General features: G+C 42.4%; 1 protein-coding gene across 4 annotated transcripts; it reads right to left on the reverse strand.

Annotated features, from left to right (window-relative positions):
• Positions 1-1,171: 1,171 nt before the first annotated feature.
• Positions 1,172-25,145, reverse strand: rfx4 (regulatory factor X, 4). 4 transcript variants are annotated; one of them, XM_083654508.1, is made up of 18 exons: positions 25,073-25,145; positions 21,850-21,936; positions 21,456-21,516; positions 19,618-19,741; positions 16,857-16,918; positions 16,193-16,406; positions 15,660-15,737; positions 13,795-13,958; positions 13,234-13,334; positions 13,030-13,088; positions 12,770-12,914; positions 11,363-11,457; positions 10,675-10,792; positions 6,484-6,603; positions 5,402-5,560; positions 5,120-5,285; positions 4,826-4,964; positions 1,172-2,437 (listed from the first exon to the last, which is right to left on the reverse strand). In XM_083654508.1, exons 1-18 carry the CDS (start codon positions 25,113-25,115, stop codon positions 2,165-2,167), a joined length of 2,208 nt encoding a protein of 735 aa, XP_083510634.1. In that variant the 5' UTR covers positions 25,116-25,145; the 3' UTR covers positions 1,172-2,164. The 4 variants fall into 4 exon arrangements, with proteins under 4 accessions (XP_083510634.1, XP_083510633.1, XP_083510632.1 ...); XM_083654507.1 differs by having other exon boundaries at positions 5,402-5,563; XM_083654506.1 differs by having other exon boundaries at positions 6,478-6,603.
• Positions 25,146-25,365: the final 220 nt, after the last annotated feature.

The raw sequence follows: 25,365 nt of genomic DNA on the forward strand, positions 1-25,365 counted from the left end.
TTTCCACTTTGATAGAGAACCTGGTGCAGATTTTAGAATAAATATGCAGAATCAGTGTATTATGAACTCATTTTACAGCACAAAAACAAATAAAGATTTAGAGGGAGTATTTTTTTTATAGCCACAGTATCTATAGTGGTGTGCTGGTGATGTCAGCGAGGTGCACAGAGAGGCAACCTGCTGGCTTGATATTTAGTTCTCCCGGCTCGTCACAGTGTAGCGCACACCTCAGGGTTTCCCATCTCCCTTGAAAATCTTTCAGCATATTATTATTGGCACTAGGCCGCACTGAAGGTCAGCTACCAGTTTTAAGCACAAGAACCATTACTGCACGGATTTGCTGCAGTTTTTTTATATTCAACAATCATTCAGTATTCAAAGTCTTGGTTGTGAGCCTTGAAGGGGTTTGGAACGATGGACACACATAACACAGGGGATCTATGTTCCAATCAATAAAAACCTTAGCAAGGGTCAGAGAGGTCAAAGGTTATGGGACAGAGGTGCAATGACCCCAACCCAGCAGGAGGCTCTCTCTATACAAATGTAATTCTTTCTGCAGTGTGGCCCTTGCGCCACTCACCCAACCCCCATTATGTTCTCACTTCTGGTGGTGGGCATTTGGAGAGAGAAGTAGAAATCAGCTCAGTGTATTTGAGATGTTTCTCCCCCCCCCCCCTTTGTCAACATCTCTAAACTAATGGAGATTTGGAGGACGGTTTAAGTGGAATGATAGGTTTTTCTGCTTTTTTTTTGTCAATAAGTGAATCTTGCTGTGTTGAATAGTTATATAATTTTTTTTAATCTATAACTGGTATATGGCACCAAACAGTTATGTATACTCGAGTACAGAATATAGACAGACAGCAATTCAAGTCTTTCCTCGAGTACTGAAATAAATCATGTTGAATAATATGATCAGATCAATTCATTACAATCACCATTTTGTGCATTTTCAGAGAATAAAGAGGGATGAAAAAAGAAGAAATTTGACAAAGATCACTTGAATATTTGGAGAAATTATTTATGTGGCAACAATTTCTTTCCACGTACATATCGGCTTAAAATGTGACAGTTTAACAGTCACCACAGAAGTTTTCCAGTGCTTTTATTTACAGAAAAGTGACTAGACTTCATGTATGTTACTGTACACTTTGATATTTTTTCCCTTTTTATAAATACCCATAGGGTAATAGGTCCTCAGTAGCTTTGAGTGCATTATAAAACACACAACCCTAGGTTAATGCTGCCTTTACTAACCATACAAAATGGAGAACAAAATACCAATTGTAACATAGAAAATAAAGGATATACCATGTTACAAAGTTACAGAAAATCACACGCACAAAAACGGCAAATAAGCTTGCAATGGGATACACTTGCACAGTTTTGTTGAGTCACAGCATTCAATCATTAAAAAAACTATCCATGTGAAGATGAAAAGACGCTTTCACACACTGATCAAGGCCTTTCATAGAGTTGTATATTTCCTCTCTCGTCATATGAGTGTAATGGTGTCCAAGGAAACGTTAAGGCAGTATATATCCAGGTCCTGCAGCAGACTGCTGCACCACACCCAAATGACGAGGTGCACAGTGTTGTTGACCATGAGACAACAGCGGTGTCATTAAGGGATTGTACTGGTGTCAATTGCAGCTGACAGCACAGAGTTCCACCAGTCACACATATGACTGAGTGTTGGTGGGATGATGCGTTTGCTGATTTCAGAGACTGACGGTGGGGTTGGGGGGGGGGGGGGGGGGGGGTGTTAGGGGGGACACTGGCAGGTGAAGGTGTGTACATTCCTAAAGGCACAGCTTGGCAGGAGCATTGCACTCTTCCAATGATTCTGCTGCCAGTTTTGACAATCTATATGATCTTAACATTTTTTGTTCCAACAGTGAAAACAATTGCCCATTTTTGTTAAACCATCATACAAACGACATCACGATCATTTGGATGATTGATGTAATGAGTCATTTAAAGTTGCGCAGTACCTCCGGACCATGATTCCTATCACCTTGCATTGGTACTGTTCACTCTGCTCCTCTTTTTCTGAAGAGCTTGATTGGGTGCACTCAGATACTTGGGGAGGTTTGCATCCACCATCTTGGCAGACTCATAGCATGTGCATTGTTGTCCAGATGAGCTCCTCTGTGTCTGCAGGCTATTTAGCCCAGCCTGTGGTGGCCTCTCCATTGATATAGGCAAAGCCAGGGAAATGTTGTGAGTGCTCATACTCGGAGTTCCTGCGTGGGCCCAAAGGGGAGTACATTTCCCCAGAGGAGGCGTAGCGGGATGAGTGCATAGGTGGGCTGGTGTAACAGCTGTTGGCAGGTGAGACGTCTGGCCACCGGGGGGCGACAGGTGTGGGGTGCAACCGGGGAGTGCTGCTCATCAAGCAAGGCTCCATTCGAGACATCTGGCTGTTGAGCTGGTACTGGGGAAGAGGAAAGATGGAGACAAGTTATGGTGATGCAGTAAAATCCAGTCGGAAGTCTGTCTCGAGAGATTAGTAAAATGCTAATAACTTCAGATATCAAAGTAACCAGTCTGCCAAAATAGCATTAGGAGTAAAAGTGGTGATAGAGTATATTGAATTATGATCGTGCATAAATGTTAAATTTTTGTTCTTGATAAATGCAAAAAAAGCATTTAAACTACAGGCTAGACTGGAAAGGCAGCGTAAATGCATGTTTCAGAATTTGAATACGTTTTGGTATTTAAATACATTTACATTTTCTGAATATATCAATCTCCTAAACAAGCTCCACTTGTGAGGGGTTCAGACAAGATGCAAAATCACACAGACCCACCCATCAAGGCCATTGATAATTAACCTTTTCTCTGATATCATATTTGATGCTGGAGTACGACTACCATCTAGTGAATTGACCCTTGGAGTTCGACTGCCATCTAGTGAATTGACCCTTGGAGTTCGACTGCCATCTAGTGAATTGACCCTTATGATGGCAATTTCCTGTCAAGGGAAATGACTCAGTTGTACCACAGTGGTCAAAATAGAAAATTGTGGCATTTAAGAAAATTAGACACTTCTGGCAATCATCTCAAAGCTGGACTATGATAAGTGGTTTTCCTGTATTCGTTTTGTTGTCAATGGTGATCCGATCACAAAACAGCTAAATCTACCCGTCTTAAAAAATATTTCGGACAGCTGGGGACCCGATAAAGTTTTCCGTTTGTTTCAGCTCCATCCCCACAACCTCTGGAGCGACTCACCAGACAAAGCTCAGGCATTGTGCCCGATTTAAGCTGTGACCAGGGTGAAAAAAGTGGAAGTAGCACCCTTTTCCCTTTTCTCACTAAATATAAACAGACAACAGTTGATTCCATTATGAGGGATCATGGCATGGAAAAAGACGGTCACTGCAGGGCAGGGAGCAGAACGGGTGGCTCGGCCGCCTCTTGTTCACGCGCAGAAAAGAGACCATTGAATAACAATATTTTTAATAAACGCCCCCTTGCGCTGGTCTATGGCTACTGGCTGAAACAGATGAAGAGACAATTGAGTAGTGGGAAGGGGAGTTACAGAGCAGGGGCCCTCTCCTCTCACAGCTTCCGCTGTGTGGAGAGGGTGATTCAGGGACTTAGAAACAGAGACTGGGGAGGCCCAGCTGATCTCCTCCCACTCTAAAGGCAGCGGAGGCTGGAGGGCCCTTGACAGGAAATTACCATCAGAAGGGTAAACTCACACCACTCGCTACATGGCTAACAGCCGATGACCAGCAGCACCAGCAGCACCATCTCATCGTAATAACCTGTTGGTTATTACCTGTTGGTGGTTACCTGTTGGTTGCACCTCTCATCTTTGATTCTTCAGTCTATCCTTTTATACTCAGTCACTCCACTCGTCAAGGGATAGTTCCGATTTTTAGAGGCCAATCTGATGGTGTTCTTTCAGTCACATGATAAGCACCTTGCACTAATGTTTCGGTTGTTGAAACATTGTTTAATTGTGCACCAAGGAGCACTTCAAGCATTCCTCCTTCTTGTCAAGCTTAGTTGCACTGCCTCTGTGCACTGCTCTGGACTATGCTGTACATCTGCCCTTCTTCTCACAATCTGACCTCTGTGCACATCTACGTATTTTTGCACATATTTCTGGACACAGACATTTCTGTGCACATGTTATATGTGAACAGCTAATGTTGCACAATTACACATACTTCCATCTGTAAAGCTTACAATGTGAATACCTAATGTTGCACATTTGCACATCTGCCCTGTAAATCTTTCGCTGGACTGTGAGCTGCAAACATCTGTATATATTCAACATAGTGAGAATTACTTCCAGCCAACAGGAGCAACAAATTACAATTGACACATTAGCTAACACTCTTATCCAGAGTCACGTACAATGAGTGAGCAGGTAGTGTTTTGCTCAAGGACACTTTTTGTCTATTTTTATCCATATCTTCCTGTAGCAGTGACCCAATTTTCCTTCAGGTATCATCAAAGTTCAGTTTATCTAATCTGGAGGCAGAAATGATTAGCGTTTGCTAGTTGTAAAACGGGCTCCTATTTCACATAGCTAAATACAAAGAACAGCGTCAAGAATTTTTCAGCTAAATGTGTTCAGTCCCTATGATGACATTCAGTCACACTGCTGATAAATGCTATAAACACCAGTAGGAATCATGTGACCCCCTTGCCTTGCCGGGGTCACATTGACTGTTGGTCCTCTGCATGGATAACTGCATAATCTACAGCTTCCATCGGCCTGAGTACCATCAATATCATCAGGTCTGAAATCGAAGGATTTAACTAGTCCAAAAGTATCACTTCAACAGTGAGCTGATCCACTGACCTGTGCAGATGAGCGGTGGTAGGCGGAGTAGTGGAGGGGAGCGGGGAGGGCAGGCTCATGGGCCAGGCTGGGATACTGACTCTGGATGGAGTGCGGATGCTGGTTCGCATAGCTGCCATAGTTGTAGCTACCAGTATAGCTAGAAGGGAGCAAACAAAATGCAAGTCGATAGGCAGGTGAGGTCAGAAGAAATTGTTCACCTGATTTAAAAAGTTTCACAAATATCTTGAGAATGATGTCTTGACGATCATCAAAATTCACATGATAAATTGAACCATATTTAAGACGGCTCACCCATGCTCTTCCCTGTGGGCGTAGACTGGCAGCCGATGGGCAGAGGACGGAGGGGGCACTGGAGCACTGCTGCGCATACAGGACAGCTGCTGTCCGCCTTCTGGAGTGGAGCCGCCTGCTGTTGTCACTGTGTATGTAAGGGACCAGGTATATGACTGAACAGCGCCTGGTAGACACATATGCACACAGAGACAAAAGTTGGCCAAGAGAAACCTATGTGCCTGTGAACCCTTGTCAAGATAGCCGATGCGACGGCCTGATGCCCACTCATGTCTGTCTCACCTGTGGTGGCGGTGACGCCGGTGTACTCGGGGGACAGGGCCGCTGTGGGGGAGACAGCCGAGGGGACGCCCACCGAGTGGACCGAGCGAGCTGGGGAGTAGGGCGCTGGAGACGAGGAGGTGGGTGTGGTCTCTGTCAGCACAAATTCCTCCTCTCTCTCTGCTGAGGCAAGGTGTTGAGACGGGACACACCATTAGGCCAGGTTAATGCACTGAATACTTACAGCAGGGATGGGCAGCACACTAATGTGTATGAGTAAACAACACATATGATGTCAAACCATATACATGATTATGAATAAATATTCTCTAATGTTCTGGTTCCGAAAAAGTGTTGGGAGTCTCATATTCATAACATCTTATTTCTTACATTATATATTTAAATTGGCCAACATTATAACAGAGATGTTTGGATAAGTTACACCTGAGCCATAACATCACAAGTTAGGACTGATAAGAGTGAATGACCTTAGGTGAGCACTAAATGTGCAAAAATGGTTAAAAATGCTCTAGATTTGTCATTTGAGACAAGTACATCTGGAAAACAGTAACAATCAAAACAAAATGATCTTTATAGGGTTCAAGGCAACAAAACAAAAAAAACTAACATGTGACTACACTGATGTAAAGTGTCCCAGAGGTGGTATTATACAGTATATCCATGAATTTGGATCACATGTAATCCCAGACCATATAGAACGAACATATAATGCAAGCAAAAAACAGGCAGGGTTAGGGCTCACTTCCGAGAGCCCTAGTGAATGAAAGGTAAGAAACTTATGATTCCAAATGCATTAATAACAGAAGCTGATTAAATGCTCTTCCTAATGACGTGAGAAACGGTCATTAGGAACTGCAGACTCACTATTAAGGTGTGAATTAAGATTTGTTTTTGCACTATTTATTTTCGTACTTTCATCAAGGCATTTCTTTCACTTTTAGGTGTGAAAGCTGGAATTGTCTATACTTGACAAACAAGAGAAATTGGGTTAGGAAAATTTGCAGAACTGATGTTAGCAGTAAAGCGCTGTGTTCCAGCTGCATAGATGTTTGTTAGCAGCAGTGTAGCGGTCTCACCTTCACTTGTGCTGCCCTCTGCCTTCATGGCCCTCAGCAGGTCGTTGGCCCTCTCCTGGCAGTGCAGCGACTCCAGCAGGTAAAGCACATAATCATCAAACATGAGATGGATCAGGTGGAAGGAACCTGCAGACACATACATAAGAAGGGGTCTTGGATTAAAAGTGGATTATTATAGAGATTAGAGAATGTGTGATATGTACAAAAATAAATAATGGGGTAATGGGGAATGACGTTTTGGTGAGGTGAAAAATAATGCCGATACAGAACATAGTTGCTTTTTGACCGTCCCCCCCCTTCCTCGTATTTTTTCCCATTTTCACCCGAATTGTACATGGCCAATTCTCCATGTCACTCAAGCAACTGTGATGTCATCAGTGATGTCACTCAAGTTACATCATCGGTGACATCATTAGTGGGAACTAAGCAGGGAAGGGATGCTGATGATGTCACAATGGCTCTCTGAGTGTGAAGGCCTAAAAACTTAAAGTTTTGCTGTAGTGCCCCCCGGATCGAGCTCTCGGCAGAGAAGAAGTGCCCCCCGTGGGTGGATTTTTATTTTTTTGCACCAGATTAATTCCAGACCCCTGAAAAGTGTTTTGGCAAAGTTTGGAGGCGATCGGGGCAATGGTGCACCAACTCTGGCCGGACAAACAGACAGCTCTCCAATTATCACGCTCGATTTCTAGGGTGGAGACTATGGAGATGATGCGCCATGGGCGCAGTTACGGAAATGTTTGAGCGGTGGGCCATGAGCAAACACTGGCTGAGGTAGGTAGATGCCAACTCGGTCATGGTAAACGAGAAAGCCAATGTGATTGGGAATGGCTGCCATCTGACAAAGGTGAAGGGAAGCTCATCATTTCTGTCATGGTGAGGAATTCTTGTCAGGAAGATCCTTTCACCTTGTTTGTCCCTACAGAAATCTCACATTTAACCACCTTGTCCATCGTCTGCACCACCACCATCTGGGTGTCATCCTTGAGAGTATGGTCAGGACCTGCTTGTAGGTTCCTAAGCAGTAAGCACGGTGGCACACGGTGGCGCAGTGGTAGCACTGTCATCTCACAGCTAGTTAGTTAGTTACTTTATTGACACAATATTAAAATATTGGGGTCCAAACAATAAAAATCAAAATAATCAATAAATTACAAGATAGAAATACTCCATCATCAATACAACTGCTACAGTAGAAGGTCCTGGATTCGATTCCCACCTGGGACGCCGTGGGCGCTGAGGGTGTGTCCCCCATGTCTCCAGTTATTACGGCCCAGGTGGGCTATCTGTGTGTGCCTTTCTGTGTGGAGACTGCATGTTCTCGTGCTCTCCTGGGGTTCTTCCATACAACATTGGTATGGTCCCCTACTAAAACATGCAGAAGATTATCATCTGACCAGTGACGACACACGTTTGAAGATGATCCCCGAGCGCTGTACACAAAAAAGCTGCCCACTTCTCCTGGCTAAGAAAGATAAGATTAGACTGAAAGGGTGATGCCACTTGAGTGATGTCATCAGTGATGACACTCAAGCAATTGTGATGTCATCAGTGATGTCACTCGAGTGACATCAATGGGAACAGGGAAGGGATGCTGATGGAAACATTGAGGAGGGGCGGACCCCTGAGTCTGGAATTTGTGTAATATTCTGTGAGGGGCAGCAATGAGGCCTGAAGTCTGCCGGAAAGCCATTACAAGAAGAAGGGATGCTGATGATGACGCCACAATGGCTCTGTGACTGAAGGCCTAAAAACTTAAAATATTGCTGGCGGATTTCCCCGCCCCCTTTTGCACCAGATTCATTCCAGACCTCTGAAAAGTGTTTTGGCGGTGTGCGCCAACTCTGGCCGGACAAACAGACAGCTCTCTAATTATAGTAGTAAGATTATTCCCTTTATACAGCAAGTATTTACAAATGTTTGTTCTCTCTCAGAAACAAGGAGATGCTGCAGTTAAATGCTGTTAAGTGCACTCAAACTATTTATTTTATTTGACTTCCAAAGTTTCCTTTTTGATTAGCCTACCTGTGTGGACATTTATTTATTTTTATTTATGTTTTAAGTGCACTGCAGACAGAGTGCAGATCTACTAGCAGAGACAATGCAGACAATAACAGTGTTAAATACGTAGATGTTCATTTAAGTTGAGAAATTTGGTCTCATTTGTTATTATTAAATTGTTGTATTTTATCAGATGCAGAAAAAAAGATATCGGCATTATATATTGACCATTGGCCATCCTGTTCTCTAAATATTGGCATCAGCCATTGAAAAACCCATATTGGTCAAACCCACTAGTCACCAGCCGCTTCTTCTCGCCTGACACGTGACAGCGAAGAGTTTCACTGCCAGGACATAGTGGGTGGGAGGATCCCCCCAGTACCCCTCCCCCCAAACAGGTGCCCCGACGGACCAGAGGAGGCGCTAGTGCAGCGACCAGGACTCATACCCCACCAGCTTTCCCCCAGCAGACGCAGCCAATTGTGTTTGTAGGAACATCTGACAAAGCCGGAAGTACCGCTACCGTAAGGTGACCAGACGTCCCCGATTTTGGTGACCTGTCCCCGGCTGGAGCTGTCCCCGAAAATGTCCCTGATTTTCTACTGGCGTCTGTGGCCGATATTACTCTAGCTCTAGCGGGCTCATTCTTAAATCTAGAGTATAGATACTTATAGGGTGTGAAACTGTAAGACCTACAGCATCCATTGGGACCAACAATGCCATGCTACCTTGTCGGGAAGGGGGCTAACGAATGAATTTTGAAAAACCGGCATGGTCAATTTCAAAGGGGACCCCTGACCGCTCTCACCTCTAGATATCTGAGTGAGAATGGATTATATGAGTACCCACAAGTCTCCCCTTTACAGACGTGCCCACTGGCCAACCACTCAAGCAGAAAGGTTGCGGGAGGCTTACGGGGGGTTAAAAGCATATCAAAGCATCACATGTCTATGTAGCCCGTTGATCCAGGCATCCAACAAGTGCTTACATGCTGCTTCCTGCTGTTCCAGGAAATCTTGAACAATGAAAAAGCACTCAGGACAACACCGAAAATACTTTTTCAGATCTGAGGCTTTTCATAAAACATTCGGCGCTGTGGGTTCGGACGGCCAGGCCAAATGCTGCTGGAGAACTCTTTGTGAAGCCGACACTGTTTATTAATTTTGTTTAGTTGAGTTGAGTTGCGTTGAACTTTATATTATATATTTCCTATTAATAAATGAAACGGGAATCATCCCCCTTTTTATTTCATAGGTAATAACATTGGATATTTTAATGATATATTGATTGCCGGACTGGAAATGTCCCCCGATTTTCATTTGAGAAATCTGGTCACCTTACGCTACCGGGAATTGAACCCGGGTCTCCGCCATGGTAAGCGAGTGCTTTTACCTCTAGTATACACTACCCAGTGTATACCCAGTGTATACCCAGTTATATGACGGACTGTTTAGTTTGAATAGTTTGAATCATCTCTAAAACATCTGAGTGATGACATCACATCCTCCAGAATGATAGGAGGGCTGCTGTTGTTAAAAGGAGCAAGCGGGCCCGTTTCCTGGTACCGAGTCAATGCCAAAAATATGTCAACTGACCCCTGGGTTGCATGGAAGATGAGACTGTAGCATGGAAGGGAGTGTCACAATTGTGTCATTGTGCCGGGCCACTGCCACCGCCGTGCGCATAATAAACACTTGCGGCTATTCAGAGGACGGGGTGCAAAACTGACCGGTCATAAAATGGAAAGACGGGCAAACACGGGGAAAGGGGAGGGCTGGCCTTTGTTAATTAGCTGTTTTTGCACAGAGACCTGCTTTATCAAAACACTGCAACCAGCTGTGTCTTTGATATTCACAGACAGGGGCAAAGGAGAGAAGTAGGGGGAAGAGAAGCCATTTTCTTTTCTTTGGCTTTTTACAGCCCTTAACTTCTTCCAAACCTTGGCCATGCACAGCAAGCCAATAAAGGAAAGACTCAGGACCAGAGAGGCAGCCATTTTACATTACTCTCCTTTTTATAGCTTTGGGATTCACAGAAAACTGGAATTATTATGTTACCCCTAAACCCACTTCAGGGTGGTAACTTTCTTTATACACTTGATACACTACTAGTGATGTCACCATCCCTTCAGGAAGACTCGCATCTCCCATCTGTTGTATGAAGGGAACAGCACGACAGACAAGAGTATTATCCACTCACCAAAGCTGGGTGCACTGTGGAGGGTCATGTCCCGGATGACTCTGGTACCGAAGCACGACCACATCAGCAGGAACTGTTGGGCCATCTTCTTCAGGCAGCCGGGCCTCTTCCCCGCCACCTAGAGAGAACATTTCCATGAGAAAAGAGGGGGAAGGGTTGGGATGCCGGGGTAGAATTAACCCCTAGGTCCGTATTGGGGCTTAACCCTCAGGAACGAAAAACATGTCAACAAGTCAACTATTTAATTTGCCCCTGGGGACACGCCTTCCTATTGAACTATTGTCTGGCTAGTCCAAGACGTTGCCGGGGCAACCAAATTTTACAAGCCCATATCTGGCACATAATGGCCGCAAATGGGAAGCTTGAAGACATCATTAACTAGGGGGATTGCAACCTAAGTGCCTCTGTAAGAAAGACAGGGAGAGACAAGTGCCTTTGAATCGTAGCTGTCTTTTTTTTTTTATCAGAGTTCTGCTGTACAAACACTTCAAACATTAATTTAAAGTCACTTCTCAGGCATCTATCTAATAGGGAAAATGTAGCATAAAAATGGTACTTGAAAGTGGTACTTGAAAGATTTAGATGTGCTCTATTAAAAACGTGCTGAGTCACAGGAACTATTAGCACCCCGTTTCCCAAATGGGTGAACAAACAAGAAACACAAAAGAAATTGTATTTTCTTCCTGACCTTGACTACACAGCGGTCCACCATGGAGTCCAGCCACTCAATGTAGGCCTCAATGGGCGACTGCTCCTCCAACAGACGGTCAAACTCCTCATACACTGTGACAGGAGGGAGGCCATGAGACACTGCAGCTTCATAACAAACATGTTACATACTACCACACATCAGTGACATACTACCACACATCAGTTACATACCACCACACATCAGTTACATACTACCACACATCAGTGACATACTACCACACATCAGTTACATACCACCACACATTGGTTACATACTACCACACACATCAGTGACATACTACGACACATCAGTGACATACTACCACACATCAGTTAAATACTACCACACACATCAGTGACATACTACCACACATCAGTTACATACTACCACACACATCAGTGACATACTACCACACATCAGTTACATACTACCACACACATCAGTGACATACTACCACACATCAGTTACATACTACCACACACATCAGTGACATACTACCACACATCAGTGACATACTACCACACACATCAGTTACATACCACCACACATACTACCACACATCAGTGACATACTACCACACACATCGGTTTCATACTACCACACATCAGTTACATACCACCACACATCAGTTACATACTACCACACACATCGGTTTCATACTACCACACATCAGTGACATACCACCACACATCGGTTTCATACTACCACACACCAGTTTCATACCACAACACTTGACAACACTATTTGCAGGGAGACAGATGAAACTCTGGGCATTAATTAGCAACCAGAAAAACGATTCGATTTGGAGACAGAGTGCGAATGGCGTCTTTATGCGTCGACTCCTGCATATCTGTGACCTTTGACCCCATCGGACCCGTTCCAAGGAGTGACACTGGGGTGAATTGGAGATGCTCCGCAGGGTGTTTCTGAGTTGAGTGAACTTGTTTAACCTTTTGGTCTCCATCATTAATGCTTGACTCTCCCGGCCGTGGGAATGATTGCCCCTCGGCGTGTTTGTTATCTGCTTGTGTGGAAGTAAAGTGTATTTCTCTATCTGGGCTTTGCAAGTGAAAAGAGGCTCAGCACTTAAGTGTGTGTGTGTAAGTGTGTGTGTGTGTGTGTGTGTGTGTGTGTGTGTGTGTGTGTGTGTGTGTGTGTGTGTGTGTGTGTTGGAGTGGAATCGGGTTAGTTAAGTCTTACAAAGACATATTTTTCTTTCTTTTTATCAGATTTTTCTCCCCAATTGTACTTGACCAATTCTCCCTGCTGTCGCGGCCATCTGACCAAGCCAGAAGTACCGGTACCGGGAATGGAACCCGGGTCTCCGGCTCCGCGGTGGTACTAGGCGAGTGCCTTTACCTCTACACTGCCCAGATGCCCACAAACACTCATTTTTCAACTTACAGTGGATAATAAGCCGCCTGTGCTCGTCTCGTGAGTCCTCCATGGTGTAAAGTGTCTGCTTGGTGATGCTGTTCAAGTCCACATTCCTCCAGTCCTCCAGCATTTGAAACGTAATGTCAGCACTGTGTATCACAGTCCGCGATGCCTGGGGACAGATAAATCGACCGGACCTATATTACTGACACAAGCATACCCATAACCGCCTTATCAGCCGTATTTGTTCATGTGGATTTGATTAAATTTCACAGGATGATAGACACCTGACAGAGATGGTTTAATGATGTTTGCCGCTTTAGAATCTGAGAAAATCTTCTGGATACTGGAAATAAAAAAGGAGAGAAAATATGTTTGAATCTAAACTGTATAATAGTCAATGTTCAAGCAAGATAAACGTGCATCATCCATAATCTCAAAATGTAAAGCATGTGGATGAGATGAGTGCATTTGATAAAGTAGCTGCTTACATTCAAACTTGATATTTCTCAGGTTTTCAGGTAGGTCGTGAAGTGCTATTTTAAGCCACTCATCAAGCTGTTTGGCAAATTTTCGAATAACCTGAGTCAAACTGGATGGATGAGGGAAAACAGAAACACAATAATATGCTTTAGATACCACACACTATTTCATTAAGATGTCCTAATGAGCTATCTTTATACTGCTTACACATTTGCAGTGCAAAGTGTAATTTCTAATGATACATGTATATTGAGAAATTTCCCTGACATTTCCTCAAACCAAGATTAAATGATATACAAATTTCAGCTGAATTAAATTAAATACAACCATCAGCTGAAACACACAGCTCCAGAGCTCATCTCACTGAACTCAAATACCTTGACATTTGTACTGCCAAAGCAGCAACTTTATTTTACACTCAAAATTGCACAAATAAAGAGAAGCTTTTGTATGAAGTCAACAGCTATGCACACCCTGTTCTGCTGGTTAATCTTCACTCACAGCGGTCCAGTATTAGAATGGTAGTGGTACAGTATTCGTTCATTTGAAGAGTGAAGACGCTCGCTCACCTGTCAGGCAGTGCTTGCAGGACGGTGGGCATCAGCACCCCAGAGATGGCCTTGTAGAGGATGGAGTCACAGACACCAACAATGTTAACCACCGTGGAGGAGCCGAGGACAGGTAGCATGTGGGGTGGCATGCCCTGCCAGAAGTGCAGCAGGAAGCTTTGGACCTGGGTGTAACAAAATAGTAAAATTTTTGTAGGAGGTAAAAGTTGAACTAGCATTTTCCTTTCCACCCCCCCACAATATTTTACGTTTTTAGGCCTTCACACTCACACAGCCATTGTGACATCATCAGCATCCCTGCAATTGATTATGTCACTATTGCTCGAGTGACATCACTGATGACATCACAATGCTTGAGTGACATCATAATTGATGACATCACTCACTGATGGCATCACAACTGCTCGAGTGACCCAAAAGGAAGGGACCGGCACTCTCCAATCCCGAAGCCAAGCGCAATAAATTGAACTGCCGAGGAAATCGGAGGGAGGATTGGAACTAACACCCCATATAATGCAGGTGATAAGACGTGGTCTCCCCAGAAGTCTGTTGCAAGCACCTCGGTCCCGTCATCCCCTCTGCCTGCCACAGTACCTGGATCTTCATCTTCACTCAAGTTCAACAGAACCTTTTGGCCGAGGCCATGGCAGAGGTTTTGTGAAGAAGACCCCCATGATGGCACCCGGCACTTTTTAAACCTCACCAGTAAAAATGACACCTGGCACTTCTCAAACCTCTCCAGTAAAAATGGTCCCTATCGCGAGCCTCAACCCCTATCAATGCAAGTGGACGATCAGAGCCTGAGTCACCAACAACTCCAGCATCCACACCTGGAGTAACTGTAGAGGAGAGGGCAAGCTCTTCTCCTTTGAGATTGTGGATGAGAGTGGGGAGATCAGGATCACAGCCTTCAACAAGGAGGTGGACAAGTTTTTCCCTTTAGTGGAGCAAGACAAGGTGTACTAATAACATCAGTGAGGCCACGATGAAGCTGACCAACAAGGAGTACATGACGCTGAAGAACAATTACGAGATGACGCTCCATGCTGATAGCTCCATCGTGCCCTGCGGTGACAGCCAGGGCATTCCCACCATGCAATGCTACTCCATGCGCATCGCCGAGCTGGAGAGCAGACACAAGGATGCCATCATCAATGTGATTGGAATGCAGAGGAGGTTTCCTGTATCACCACTAAGACCAGCAGAGAAGTCTACAAGAGTCTACAAGAGAGCCCTCCACTAATGGACACCACTGGCAAAGTGTTGACAGCCACACTGTGGAGAGAGGAGGCGGAGAAGTTCGATAGCTCTAATCTGCCTGTGGTTGCATCAAAGGAGCTCACCTGTCTGATTTGGGGTCAGATCCCTTTCTGCTTTGTTCAGCTCAACAGTCATGGTCAACCCAGACATACCAGAGGTCTTTCAAATGAGGGCCTGGTATGACCAGGAGGTCTACGCTCTAAAGAGTCAATCCCTGACAGAGACGAGGTCAGTGTGCAGCGGAGCAAGGGTCAATTGGAAAACACTGAGCGACATTAAGGATGATTATGTCATAACCACAGATTGCCCCACAATCATCAAGTGATTTCATACCCACTGATGATGTGGATGATGTGGCATGAGTTGACATGAGTTTAGTCACAAGTTACAAGCCCTCCCAAAAAGTGCGCCCATGGTGCATCATTCCCAGAGTCTCCAGCCTAGGAATCGAGCGCACAGCGCACAAGATTTCTAGTTTTCCTGATTTTCCTTTTAAGGGCTTTAATTTGGACTTTTACCTTTATAAAATGGAAGTTGAGAAAACTGAAGAAATTAGAAATTAAGGGAGTAAAAAAAGCCATGGTTTAACACAGAATAATCCTTGCCTCATCAAAGTTGGCACGGATGACCGTGTCTAGTATCCTCTGACAGTGCGTTCTGTACATCATGATAAAGGTTGACACCTGTGGGCAAGAACAGAGCATTAATCTATATATATCACAAACTTAATAGGTTTTTCTCTTTTGGGGCCACTACAAGACTGATACAAAAACAAGAAAATAAATCCTCAACAAAGCATGTGCACCAATAAATACCTGTTACAGGTCTAGGCTAGAGCGGAGTGATATAAAACAAGCTTTAGAGATCAGCAACACACAAACCATTTAAAATCATGGCCCCCCCTTTTAAAGCCGGACAGCTAGTGCCTGTCCTTTGTCCATTGCTGGATCTTATTATCTCCCCACAAGATTAAGAGTTAGTGAGGAGCCAGCGTATAAATCCTCAAGGTCCTTCTCTAAACGTAAACCCAGGGAAGGTCCCGGGGCAGATAAAAGGCTGGAGCCAGAGGGGGCACAGAGATGGCGAGATGGCAGGCAGAGGGGGGCTGTAAGGATGGACTTTTAAAAGTCCTGTTTACCCTCTCTTCTGGCAGGCTGGCGGGCAAATTTAGGTCTTTGACATTTGGAAACTCTGGCAGGAGCGTCCCCAGTTTGGAGCGTGGTGAATACGCCACTGTCTGCTTCGTGACCTCTTTCTTCCCCGTCTCGTTCACCCATGCCGCTCCCTTTTTGGAGTACATCACGTCATAGTACTGAGAGCTCTCCTTCACCGCGATGCCATAGTAGTGGTACCTGAGGAGAACAGAGGGTTCACAGCTCAGGTGCACAACGCATTAGGATCACCAAATACAAGTATGAGAAATACTATAGTCTACAGAAAATTGTGGTAGAGAAGATTGCAGGTGGAAAAAACAAACAAAACAATCACACTTTGCACAAACTAATACTAAACAACTATATATAAGCTAATATATATCTTATATTAGTTCAATTACATGACATGCTTCCAATCTGATTTTGTGATGTAATTCAGAGAAAAACATACATTGATTCACATCAAAAATAATCTTTTTGCTCAAATCTGTGAGCTTTGCTACTTTTCCGCTCCAGACAGCTGAGGAGAGCAGAGAAGAGCAGAGCCACTCAACAACACTCCATTTCCTTTCAGTGGCAGTAAAAGAGGATCTGGCTAATTTAATTTCAGATGAAAACTCAAACGTCAAATAACAAGCAGTAACTTACTTTGACTGCCCCCTCGTCCCCAGTCTTCTGGTGGTCAGCGCTGGAAACTGTTGTCTTATAATCTGTTGAATGAAAGAGAGAAAAGGTTGTGAGTGTTTGTGACTGCATGGCGAACTGCTGGACATGGACTGATCATTGTTTTTTGTTTGTTTTTATTTTAAAAAGGTGAGAGAATTCACACCATCTTTCCACAGTTCAGTCAAGTATAAGAAAAGGGAGATAAAAATGGATGACAGCAGGGGCCAAACAATATCTTTATCAAATATAAACTTGTTAGTTGATAGTGAGTGACTGAGTGATCAAGTTACACCATTGGTCGGCCGGAACACGAGAGAGAGAGAGAGAGAGAGAGAGAGAGAGAAAGAGAAGAGAGAGTGAAACTGGCCTGAGCACTAGCATGTGTTCTGGAGTGGGGAAAAACTGTCAAAAACATTGTTCTAAAAAAAGAATTTGTTCTAACTATATTGGGTTAGACCAGTGGGTCTCAAACTGTTTTGGCTTCAGAACTCCCTTTCCCTGATTTCTGAATCGAAGTACCAACTTTACCCGACTACAACATTTTGCTAAGAAAATTTTAAGACAGAACTATAGCATAATGCAATGAATGAATGATTGATAACCCACCTTTGGAAGAATATAACATTACAAAATAAGAAATGGAGATAAAGAGTTGCAATTAGTGCCTCCTGAGCAGATCTATTTTAACATTTCATGATTTATTCTTACATTTTTCCATTTTCCCCTTTCTCTCAACTACCCCCTGTAGTACCTCCACATACCCATAGGGATACGGGGATACCCCAGTTTTGGAACCACTGGGTTAAACCTACACCCACCCATCCACTATAATTCCATCCATAAGTAACACAATGACAGAATGTATGACTATGTTGGTCATCGGTTTCATATACTTTCTGTAATAAAACATCTTAAAGCAAAAAGTCTTATCAGATGGGGACCCTGGGACATCTTATCAAATGGGGGTCCATGGTCTAATTTGTGTCAGTTTAGGGGTCCTTGACATGAAACCGTTTGAGAACCACTGCATTAGAAGCAGAACATTATGAAATTCATATAACTTTAGCCCCGGGAGGTCTGCGAGAAAAAAGGCATTGGGAGCCATCCATTTATGACAAGTAGAGGGGTATTACTTTCCCCCCCTATATCAACAATCTCTTAAAAATCTCCCTTCCCCCCATATCAGCCCCCCTCCCCTCACTCCTTCTTGCTCTCTCTCTCTCTCTCTCTCTCTGTTTTCCACTCCCCCTTCTTCCTTTCCTCTCTTTTTGTCCAAGAGATTGGCTCCTTGGTCCAGCTCCCGGTGCAGAAACTTTAGCAAACAGTGTAGCTCTCCATTGTGTGGGATGAAAAAAGAGGCCAAGCTGTGAAGTTTCTGTCAGGCCCTGCTTGATAAATGAGCAGACAGGGAGGCAGCCCGGGCCCTCTCTCGTTTTTTTGTCCTGAATCAATGAAGCCTTCCTAAAGGACACCCCACACTGCTCCAGCCACTGATCTAACATTCCGCAACATCTCACCCTTCCAAACTTCCTTTAATTACACATTAATCCAGGCCCCTTCTCTTTTTCAATATCTTCCGACAGGAGCTGCGGAGGGGTGTGTGTGTGTGTGTGTGTGGGGGGGGGGGGGGGGGGGTGAGAGCTGGGGGTTGGGGCCGGGGTCCGGGGTGCAGGGGATGGCTGGGGGTAGGTAGATTGAAGAACTTCTCGGGGTTGTGGGAACAGAGGCGAGCACATCGCCGATCACAGAGCTTCACTGCACTCTAAACTCAAGCCGAGTCAACTTGAGCTACTTCAACACCAGCAGCGCTACCAAAATGACCCATCCGTAAAATGATAAAAAAAAAAAAAAATAACTGTCAGACTGTACTTGCCTCATGAAAAGAGAATACCAGTATTTCTGAACCATGGCGGCATGTGATTATTGCCTTCATGAGAGTCATTACGTCGGGCTGCAGCTCTACATGTTATTTCCAGTGTTCAGATATTCAGTGTAGACAAACTTGAGTGAAGAACTCCAACTTCGAGGAAGACAGAAACCCGTGGAAATCTTCTCTCAAGTTTGCCTTTTTGAACGAGCCCCCCCCCACCCCCACCCCCCCCACACACACACACACCCCAGAGAAGACAGTTTGAGGCACACTAACATAAAAATATTCTGTAGCCATTTTGTTGTGATTCCTCTCAGTTTCAATAGAGTACATCTTTAAATCTACTTTAAACAAGCCGAAAAGCCTAAATAGATCTCCATTTTCATTCCGAGAGAATGCCATGCTGCTAACGTCAGTGGTGTCAACTTTTTTCTTTTCTTTTTGTTACTCTCCCCATGTGTCGTATTGTCACTAGAGAGACTTTTTAGAGAGTGACACTACAGAAGTTACCTAGGCACTTTCATCAAAGGCAGGGATTTTCATAGGTTTTCCAGGTGGTTAAAGTAGATTTTGAGTTACACTAGAAGCCTGTGGGAGTGACGAATCAGCATGAAATGGCTATCAAATATCTTCAGACATAAAATAAGACTCCAAAATGATCTGAGATATGAACTCTTATAACGGTGAGAATGACACAGTGTTCATATGCCAACACAATTTCTATTACGTGAAAACATGGAGGATGGGTATGGACTCAAACTTACAGTCACTGCTGCACCTCACACATTTGGGCCTGAGGTGTCACCACAACACTCACAGTATTTATTCTTCCAGAATGTTTAAGCGTCTGCTTGACTGGAGGGTGAGCCGTACCTTTCCAAAGCTGGCTGCATTAACGGGCTGCGTGTCGTGCTTCTCGCTGAAGTCCAGGTAGTGCATGTAGAGGGCACTGCGCGGGATACACACACCTTCAGCTATCTCATAGTTCTCTTCTAGCCTGCAAGTGACAATGAGCTTCATCAGTGACCCAAAAAAGAAAAATATTTGTGTTTGAGCACTGATATTATAAAGGCGATGGGATCTAGCAACTAGCGAGTAATGAGTGAATCGAGTTTTTGAACAGAATTGAGGACATGGAAAACTAATTTGACTTTTACGGTACTTGTAAATGTCTAGTATCGTGTGCATAAGGACATTTTAATAAATCTGGGGAAGAATCAACCAGACAACATGCATGTCAATAAAAGGACGCAATGCCATTAATTCGTGGTCTATTTGATGACAGCACAGTATTGCATAATAAGCTTTCTGTGATTGATCAGAGTGGTATTTGATGTAAAACATGTTGAGAGAGTGCATCTTTGTCAGTGTTTAATTGGAATCAAATGTGTTTTCACTTGAAGAAGCATACACCTATAGTGCTATACCACTATTAAGTATATTCTTGAAGTGGATGCAGACGTTTTCAGATAGGAAGACATCTATGTAGATTAGAGCAGCTTAAAGTAAATAGGCTAAAAAGTACCCAGGAAAACATGTCTATTTTCATGCACCATACTACAAATACATTTTCCAGAAGAAAATCATGATAGGAATTTGAAATGTATATTCACAAGCAACTATTAGGAATAGTTAAAAAAAAAAGAAAAGGAGAGGAAAAAAAGAAGCAGATTTTTTTATAGACTGGATATTTCTGAGCTCAGTTACCTGTAACGCTGCACCGGCTGTGATGCGATAGCACTGCGTTCATAAACAATATTACAATTTGTATTGTAAAGGTCTGTCCTTCAGTTTCCCCTCCCATCAAAATAGATTATTTTCAAGAGAGCATTCTGTCAAAACTCTTTCAATACTGTACATGCAGCCAAAAATTATATCTGGGTTTATTTTTGAACCAAATTCCTTATCCTGTTGTAACTTTTTTTTTTTTTTTTTACAACAAAATGCAGAAACGATTATATCAAACAATGCATCTGCATTTATGGCTCACTGTCACATAATGTAAATACTTATGTCAACACTATCACCCCATTTACACCTGGTTTTTAAATGTAACGTATATCCGGATAAGTTATCTGGATGTTATCTGACTAAGGAAAAATGCATGTTAATGCAAGGTGTAAATGCATCGTGATCAGGATGTGATCAGATCTTCCTGACCACATCGGGATGTAGCATGGCTCACATTGTGTTCAGATCTCTTTCACCCCATTTACACCTGGTTTTAAATGCGGCCATAATCCAGATACAGGTTGCATTTAAAAACTTTTTTTTTATATATCTAACATGGCTAAAAATAAATATTGGTTTGAAAATATTATAAAATCTTTCACCAACAATTTAAATGTAAATGTTTCGAGGGGGATTTTTTACTGGGGATTACATAAAGAGACAAACATAGCAGTAAAACATAATTTACCAGATTCTAAATGTTTGACATTCAGACTTTTCATGGACATTTGTTTGGCGTTCCACAATGTTAGTGGAAAGTTGAAGTTAAAAGCTTTGATGATTAATGAAACGGTGACTCACTAAATGTGTAGTTTTTTTGAATATTTTACCTGAAATCCCCATAAGTACAAATGCAATGAAATCATTGCTGTAGTTTGAAATAAATGTATACATTTGCATTTTGTCATTGTTTTTTTGTTTTTAAACATATGACATTACACAGAAATGTAAGGGGGGGGGGGGGGGGTTGGGAAACTTACCACTCCAGAGTAGCCGGTGTCGAATGCGGTTTAGAAGCTCTGTTATTTTCTTTTTCTTCATCTATAACACAAAACATTTTGGTTTCCAAGCAAAATTATTGTTATTAGGCCCAAATGTGTGACAACACGTGGCACTAATGGCAAAAATGTATGTTTATATAATCAACACAATAATGGGCAAACATATCATATCATATTTTCTGAAATTATTATTATTTTAGGCTATAGGTGTAATAGTTGCAGTAATGCCTGCACATATGGCTTAATAACATAACTGTGCTACAGTATACATTAACTGCAATAAGCATGAATGAAGGCTAATTAATGTATTTCAAACATCAAATGTAGAACACTAATTTGCCGTTTGAGTAGATTTGTGAAGTGGAATGCTTACTTTCATCATTGGACATGTTCCCCAGGGAGGTGTGACTGGAGTATCGCTTGCTCTCACTCTCAATGAGGCATCTTTCAATCCAGCTCTCTACAAAACACATCAATGAACACAATTCAAACACAGCACAACCTGTGTTGTGTTCTTATCAAGTTCTTATCAAATATCACACTTCTTAATGCAACTCAGAAAGAACATGAGACCATATTACATGATTAGTTACTTACACTGATTCTTCTGGTCTTAAGAATGTGACCCAAAAAATTCAATGTATGTCCTATCAACTGCCATTTAGTCAAAACATATGTGTAAAGCATAATATACATATACACGTATGTATATATGTATATGTGTATATATATATATATATATATATATATATATATATATATATATATAGATAGATATATATATATATATATATACATACATACATACATACATACATACATACAATACAACATAACATAACATACAAGGACCTAGTCAGGAGAGAACAAGAGTAAGTGCCATAAAGCTAAGTTCTAGTCCGACAGAACATAGGTGCCATGAGGCACAGGCATACAGTATACATGTACAGTATATATATATACCATATATATATATATATATATATATATATATATATATATATATATATATATATATATATATATATATATATATATATATATATATATATAAAATGGCAACAGGTGTCACTTTTAAAACTCCCTTCCTGAATGACTAATTTCAGTCAGCTGTAGAATAGAGCAATGGCTGTATTTATATAAACAGTGCAAATCGCTGCCTATACAGACACTTTAAATGTCACTAATGTGACAAAGCGAGTTGACAACAATCGATTGTATGGTCACTAGTGCGGCCATGGCTCTATTTGAGATGTTGAATCCTGCATTGTTCCTGGGGGGACTACAAGCGTACACACTTGCCCAAAAGAGTCTGCGCACATTGCTGGGCCGGCCTGGTGGAATAGAGGCCATTGTCCCATTTTAATTTCTACTTAGAAATAGCTCAACTGGTGTCCTTTCTGGGTCAGATGCCTCAAGTATTGAGGTATTTTCGATTTAAATGTAATGCAAAATGTTTTACATAATGCCCGTTTACTTCAGTGCAAGGAAGCTTTAAATGAATCAGTCTTCCACAGCTAATAAGCTGGAAGGTTATTCTGATGACTTCCTCCTCCCCCTCGGGCTCAAAGTTTAAGTGTGCTATTTTTCTGAACCAAATTGTTTTCTTAACAGTAGCTATTAAGTAACTTAAAGTGTTAAAAAATACTGTAGAGTAAAAAGTAGGATAGTTTACTTGTTGCGAAAAAGTATTATCTACCCTAAAATGGAAATATGCTCAAGTAAACGAAACTATCTCAGACATGTATTTGTTTTTTAAGTTTTATTTATAGTGTTTTACGTACACAAGTATTTAAACACAGCGTTACTTCCAACCCCTTGGACAAAAAAACAAAACGAAAACAAACAAACACAAACAAAAACAAAAACAACACACCACATAATGTTTCTTGAAGTTGTGGAAATCACTTTTTTCCACATTGGAATTGACAACAATCACCATAGCAGCAGTTGCCAGGACAGACTGTTGGCAAGGCAACCTGCTCGGTTCAGTCAAAGGAGGGTTTTCAGAGGAGGTCACAGAAATTGAAAAGTTTTATGGACTTAGAAGTTTTGACTAGATGAAACATCTACACCGAGATGTGCGGCACGTGCTCAAAGAAAACGTCAGACTGTCAGTAGTGTCCCATCGTTCTGCAGTAACAGACTGAGCACGCTCACAACAGACATGCAGGAACTGAGGATCACTTTTTCTCTCTACATTATGATAATTATGCCATGAACAAAATACAATAATTATCATGTCTAAGCTTACAATATAATAGTTCCAATTAGTGTTATCATCATCATCATCTGCATTAACGTTAACAGGGTGTTGAAGTTATTCTACATAGTGTGGCAATTATTACACTATTAAGGAAAACAGCTTGCTCATTTGCATTTTGACGATCAATAAAACACCACTAGTGTCACCAACTTCAAATACAGCTTCTGACATCTCTAATGATGATACTGGCTAACTTTGTGTAAATCTATGTTCTACTGGATATGTCTATCTAAAAAAAGAAAGAAGAAATCCAAACCATGGACATCAAAAAGTGAGCCCACTGAAGTGAAGCTAATTCTCCACAGAGGCTCAAATCCCAAGCTTAATTTGCCACAGGCACAGATAAGTTGGGGATCTAAATAATTGGATTAAATTTGATCAACAAGTGAAACGGATGTTAGCTCATTTATTAAAGCTTAAACTACCCTATATTACACCAGCATACTAAGTAGATAGTCTCTTTTTAGTCTAAGCCTAAATTAAATTTCATTAAGTTAAAATTCAGTTTATCACCTGTCTTAATTTGAACAAATGTCACATGTCAAAGCTGTATAATTAGCTCGATTTAAATTTATGTCCTAGATTGGGCATTAATCCTTAACGCTTAAAAAAAAAAAGAGCAAAATAAAGTACTTTAATTTTTACTAGCCCTATAGTATAGGGCTAGTAAAAATAAAAGTACTTTATTTTGCTCTTTTTTTAGGGCCTATACCATAAACCAATACAAACAATAAAGCAATACATTTGACTGATAAATCCTTACTGTTTCACTTTTCAGTTAATTTACTACTAATGCTTATTCAGCTTAACCAAAAAGTAAGCTAAAAAAACAAGACAAAAAAGCAAACAAACAAAGCAGCAGGTGTATAACACTTTAAAGTGTCCCATGATGTGTGTTTGGTGTTAGTTTTTTTCTTCAATTTATAATGTTTAGATGCTTTGAAAAAATAATGCCAGTGACAATCGGGCTGAGCAAATTTTAAAGAAATCAAAGACTATCTCATACACTTCCTTGATTTTTCTTTAACGAGTAGATGAGTTCATTCTACACCACAAAACCACCTCCTCCCATGACAGCTTAGGTAGGACAAAAATAAATAAAAACACTGTCCACGATGAATAACTCAAGTTTTGACCTAAAATAAATCAGGAAAAATTGATGAAATCATCACTCGAACATCCAGACACTTCCTCTAAAAGACTCTGGAGAAAGTTTGAGACTTGCAAAGTTCCCAGCAGCAGAAGAGTGTGAACAATGTTCCCAAGCGGACGCCGATTCTCTCACCACATCCAGGCGAGGCCGAGCCGCCACAAACAGAGGGGAACTAACCTGTGGAATCCATATCGGGCTCCTCCAGTAGCCCGCAATGCATCCTCTTCCCATCAACGACACTGGCTCCTCCAAGAAAATGGCTCAGTGCACGTTTCCCCCTCCTCAGTGGCTCTTCCCTTCGCCTCGCTCTCTGGGTTTCTGTGACCACTGCCCGTCACGGGAGACATTGAGGATCTGAGGTTCGCCGGGAGAGGGGTGGCTGATGGTGGTGGTGGCTGTGGTGAAGAGGGGGGAGGTGGGGAATGAGGGAGGAAAGAGAGGGTAGGTTGGGGGCAGGGGGGGGGTTAGAG

Source organism: Poromitra crassiceps (assembly GCF_964638095.1).
Source record: "Poromitra crassiceps genome assembly, chromosome: 18".
NCBI classification, from domain to species: Eukaryota; Metazoa; Chordata; class Actinopteri; order Beryciformes; family Melamphaidae; genus Poromitra; species Poromitra crassiceps.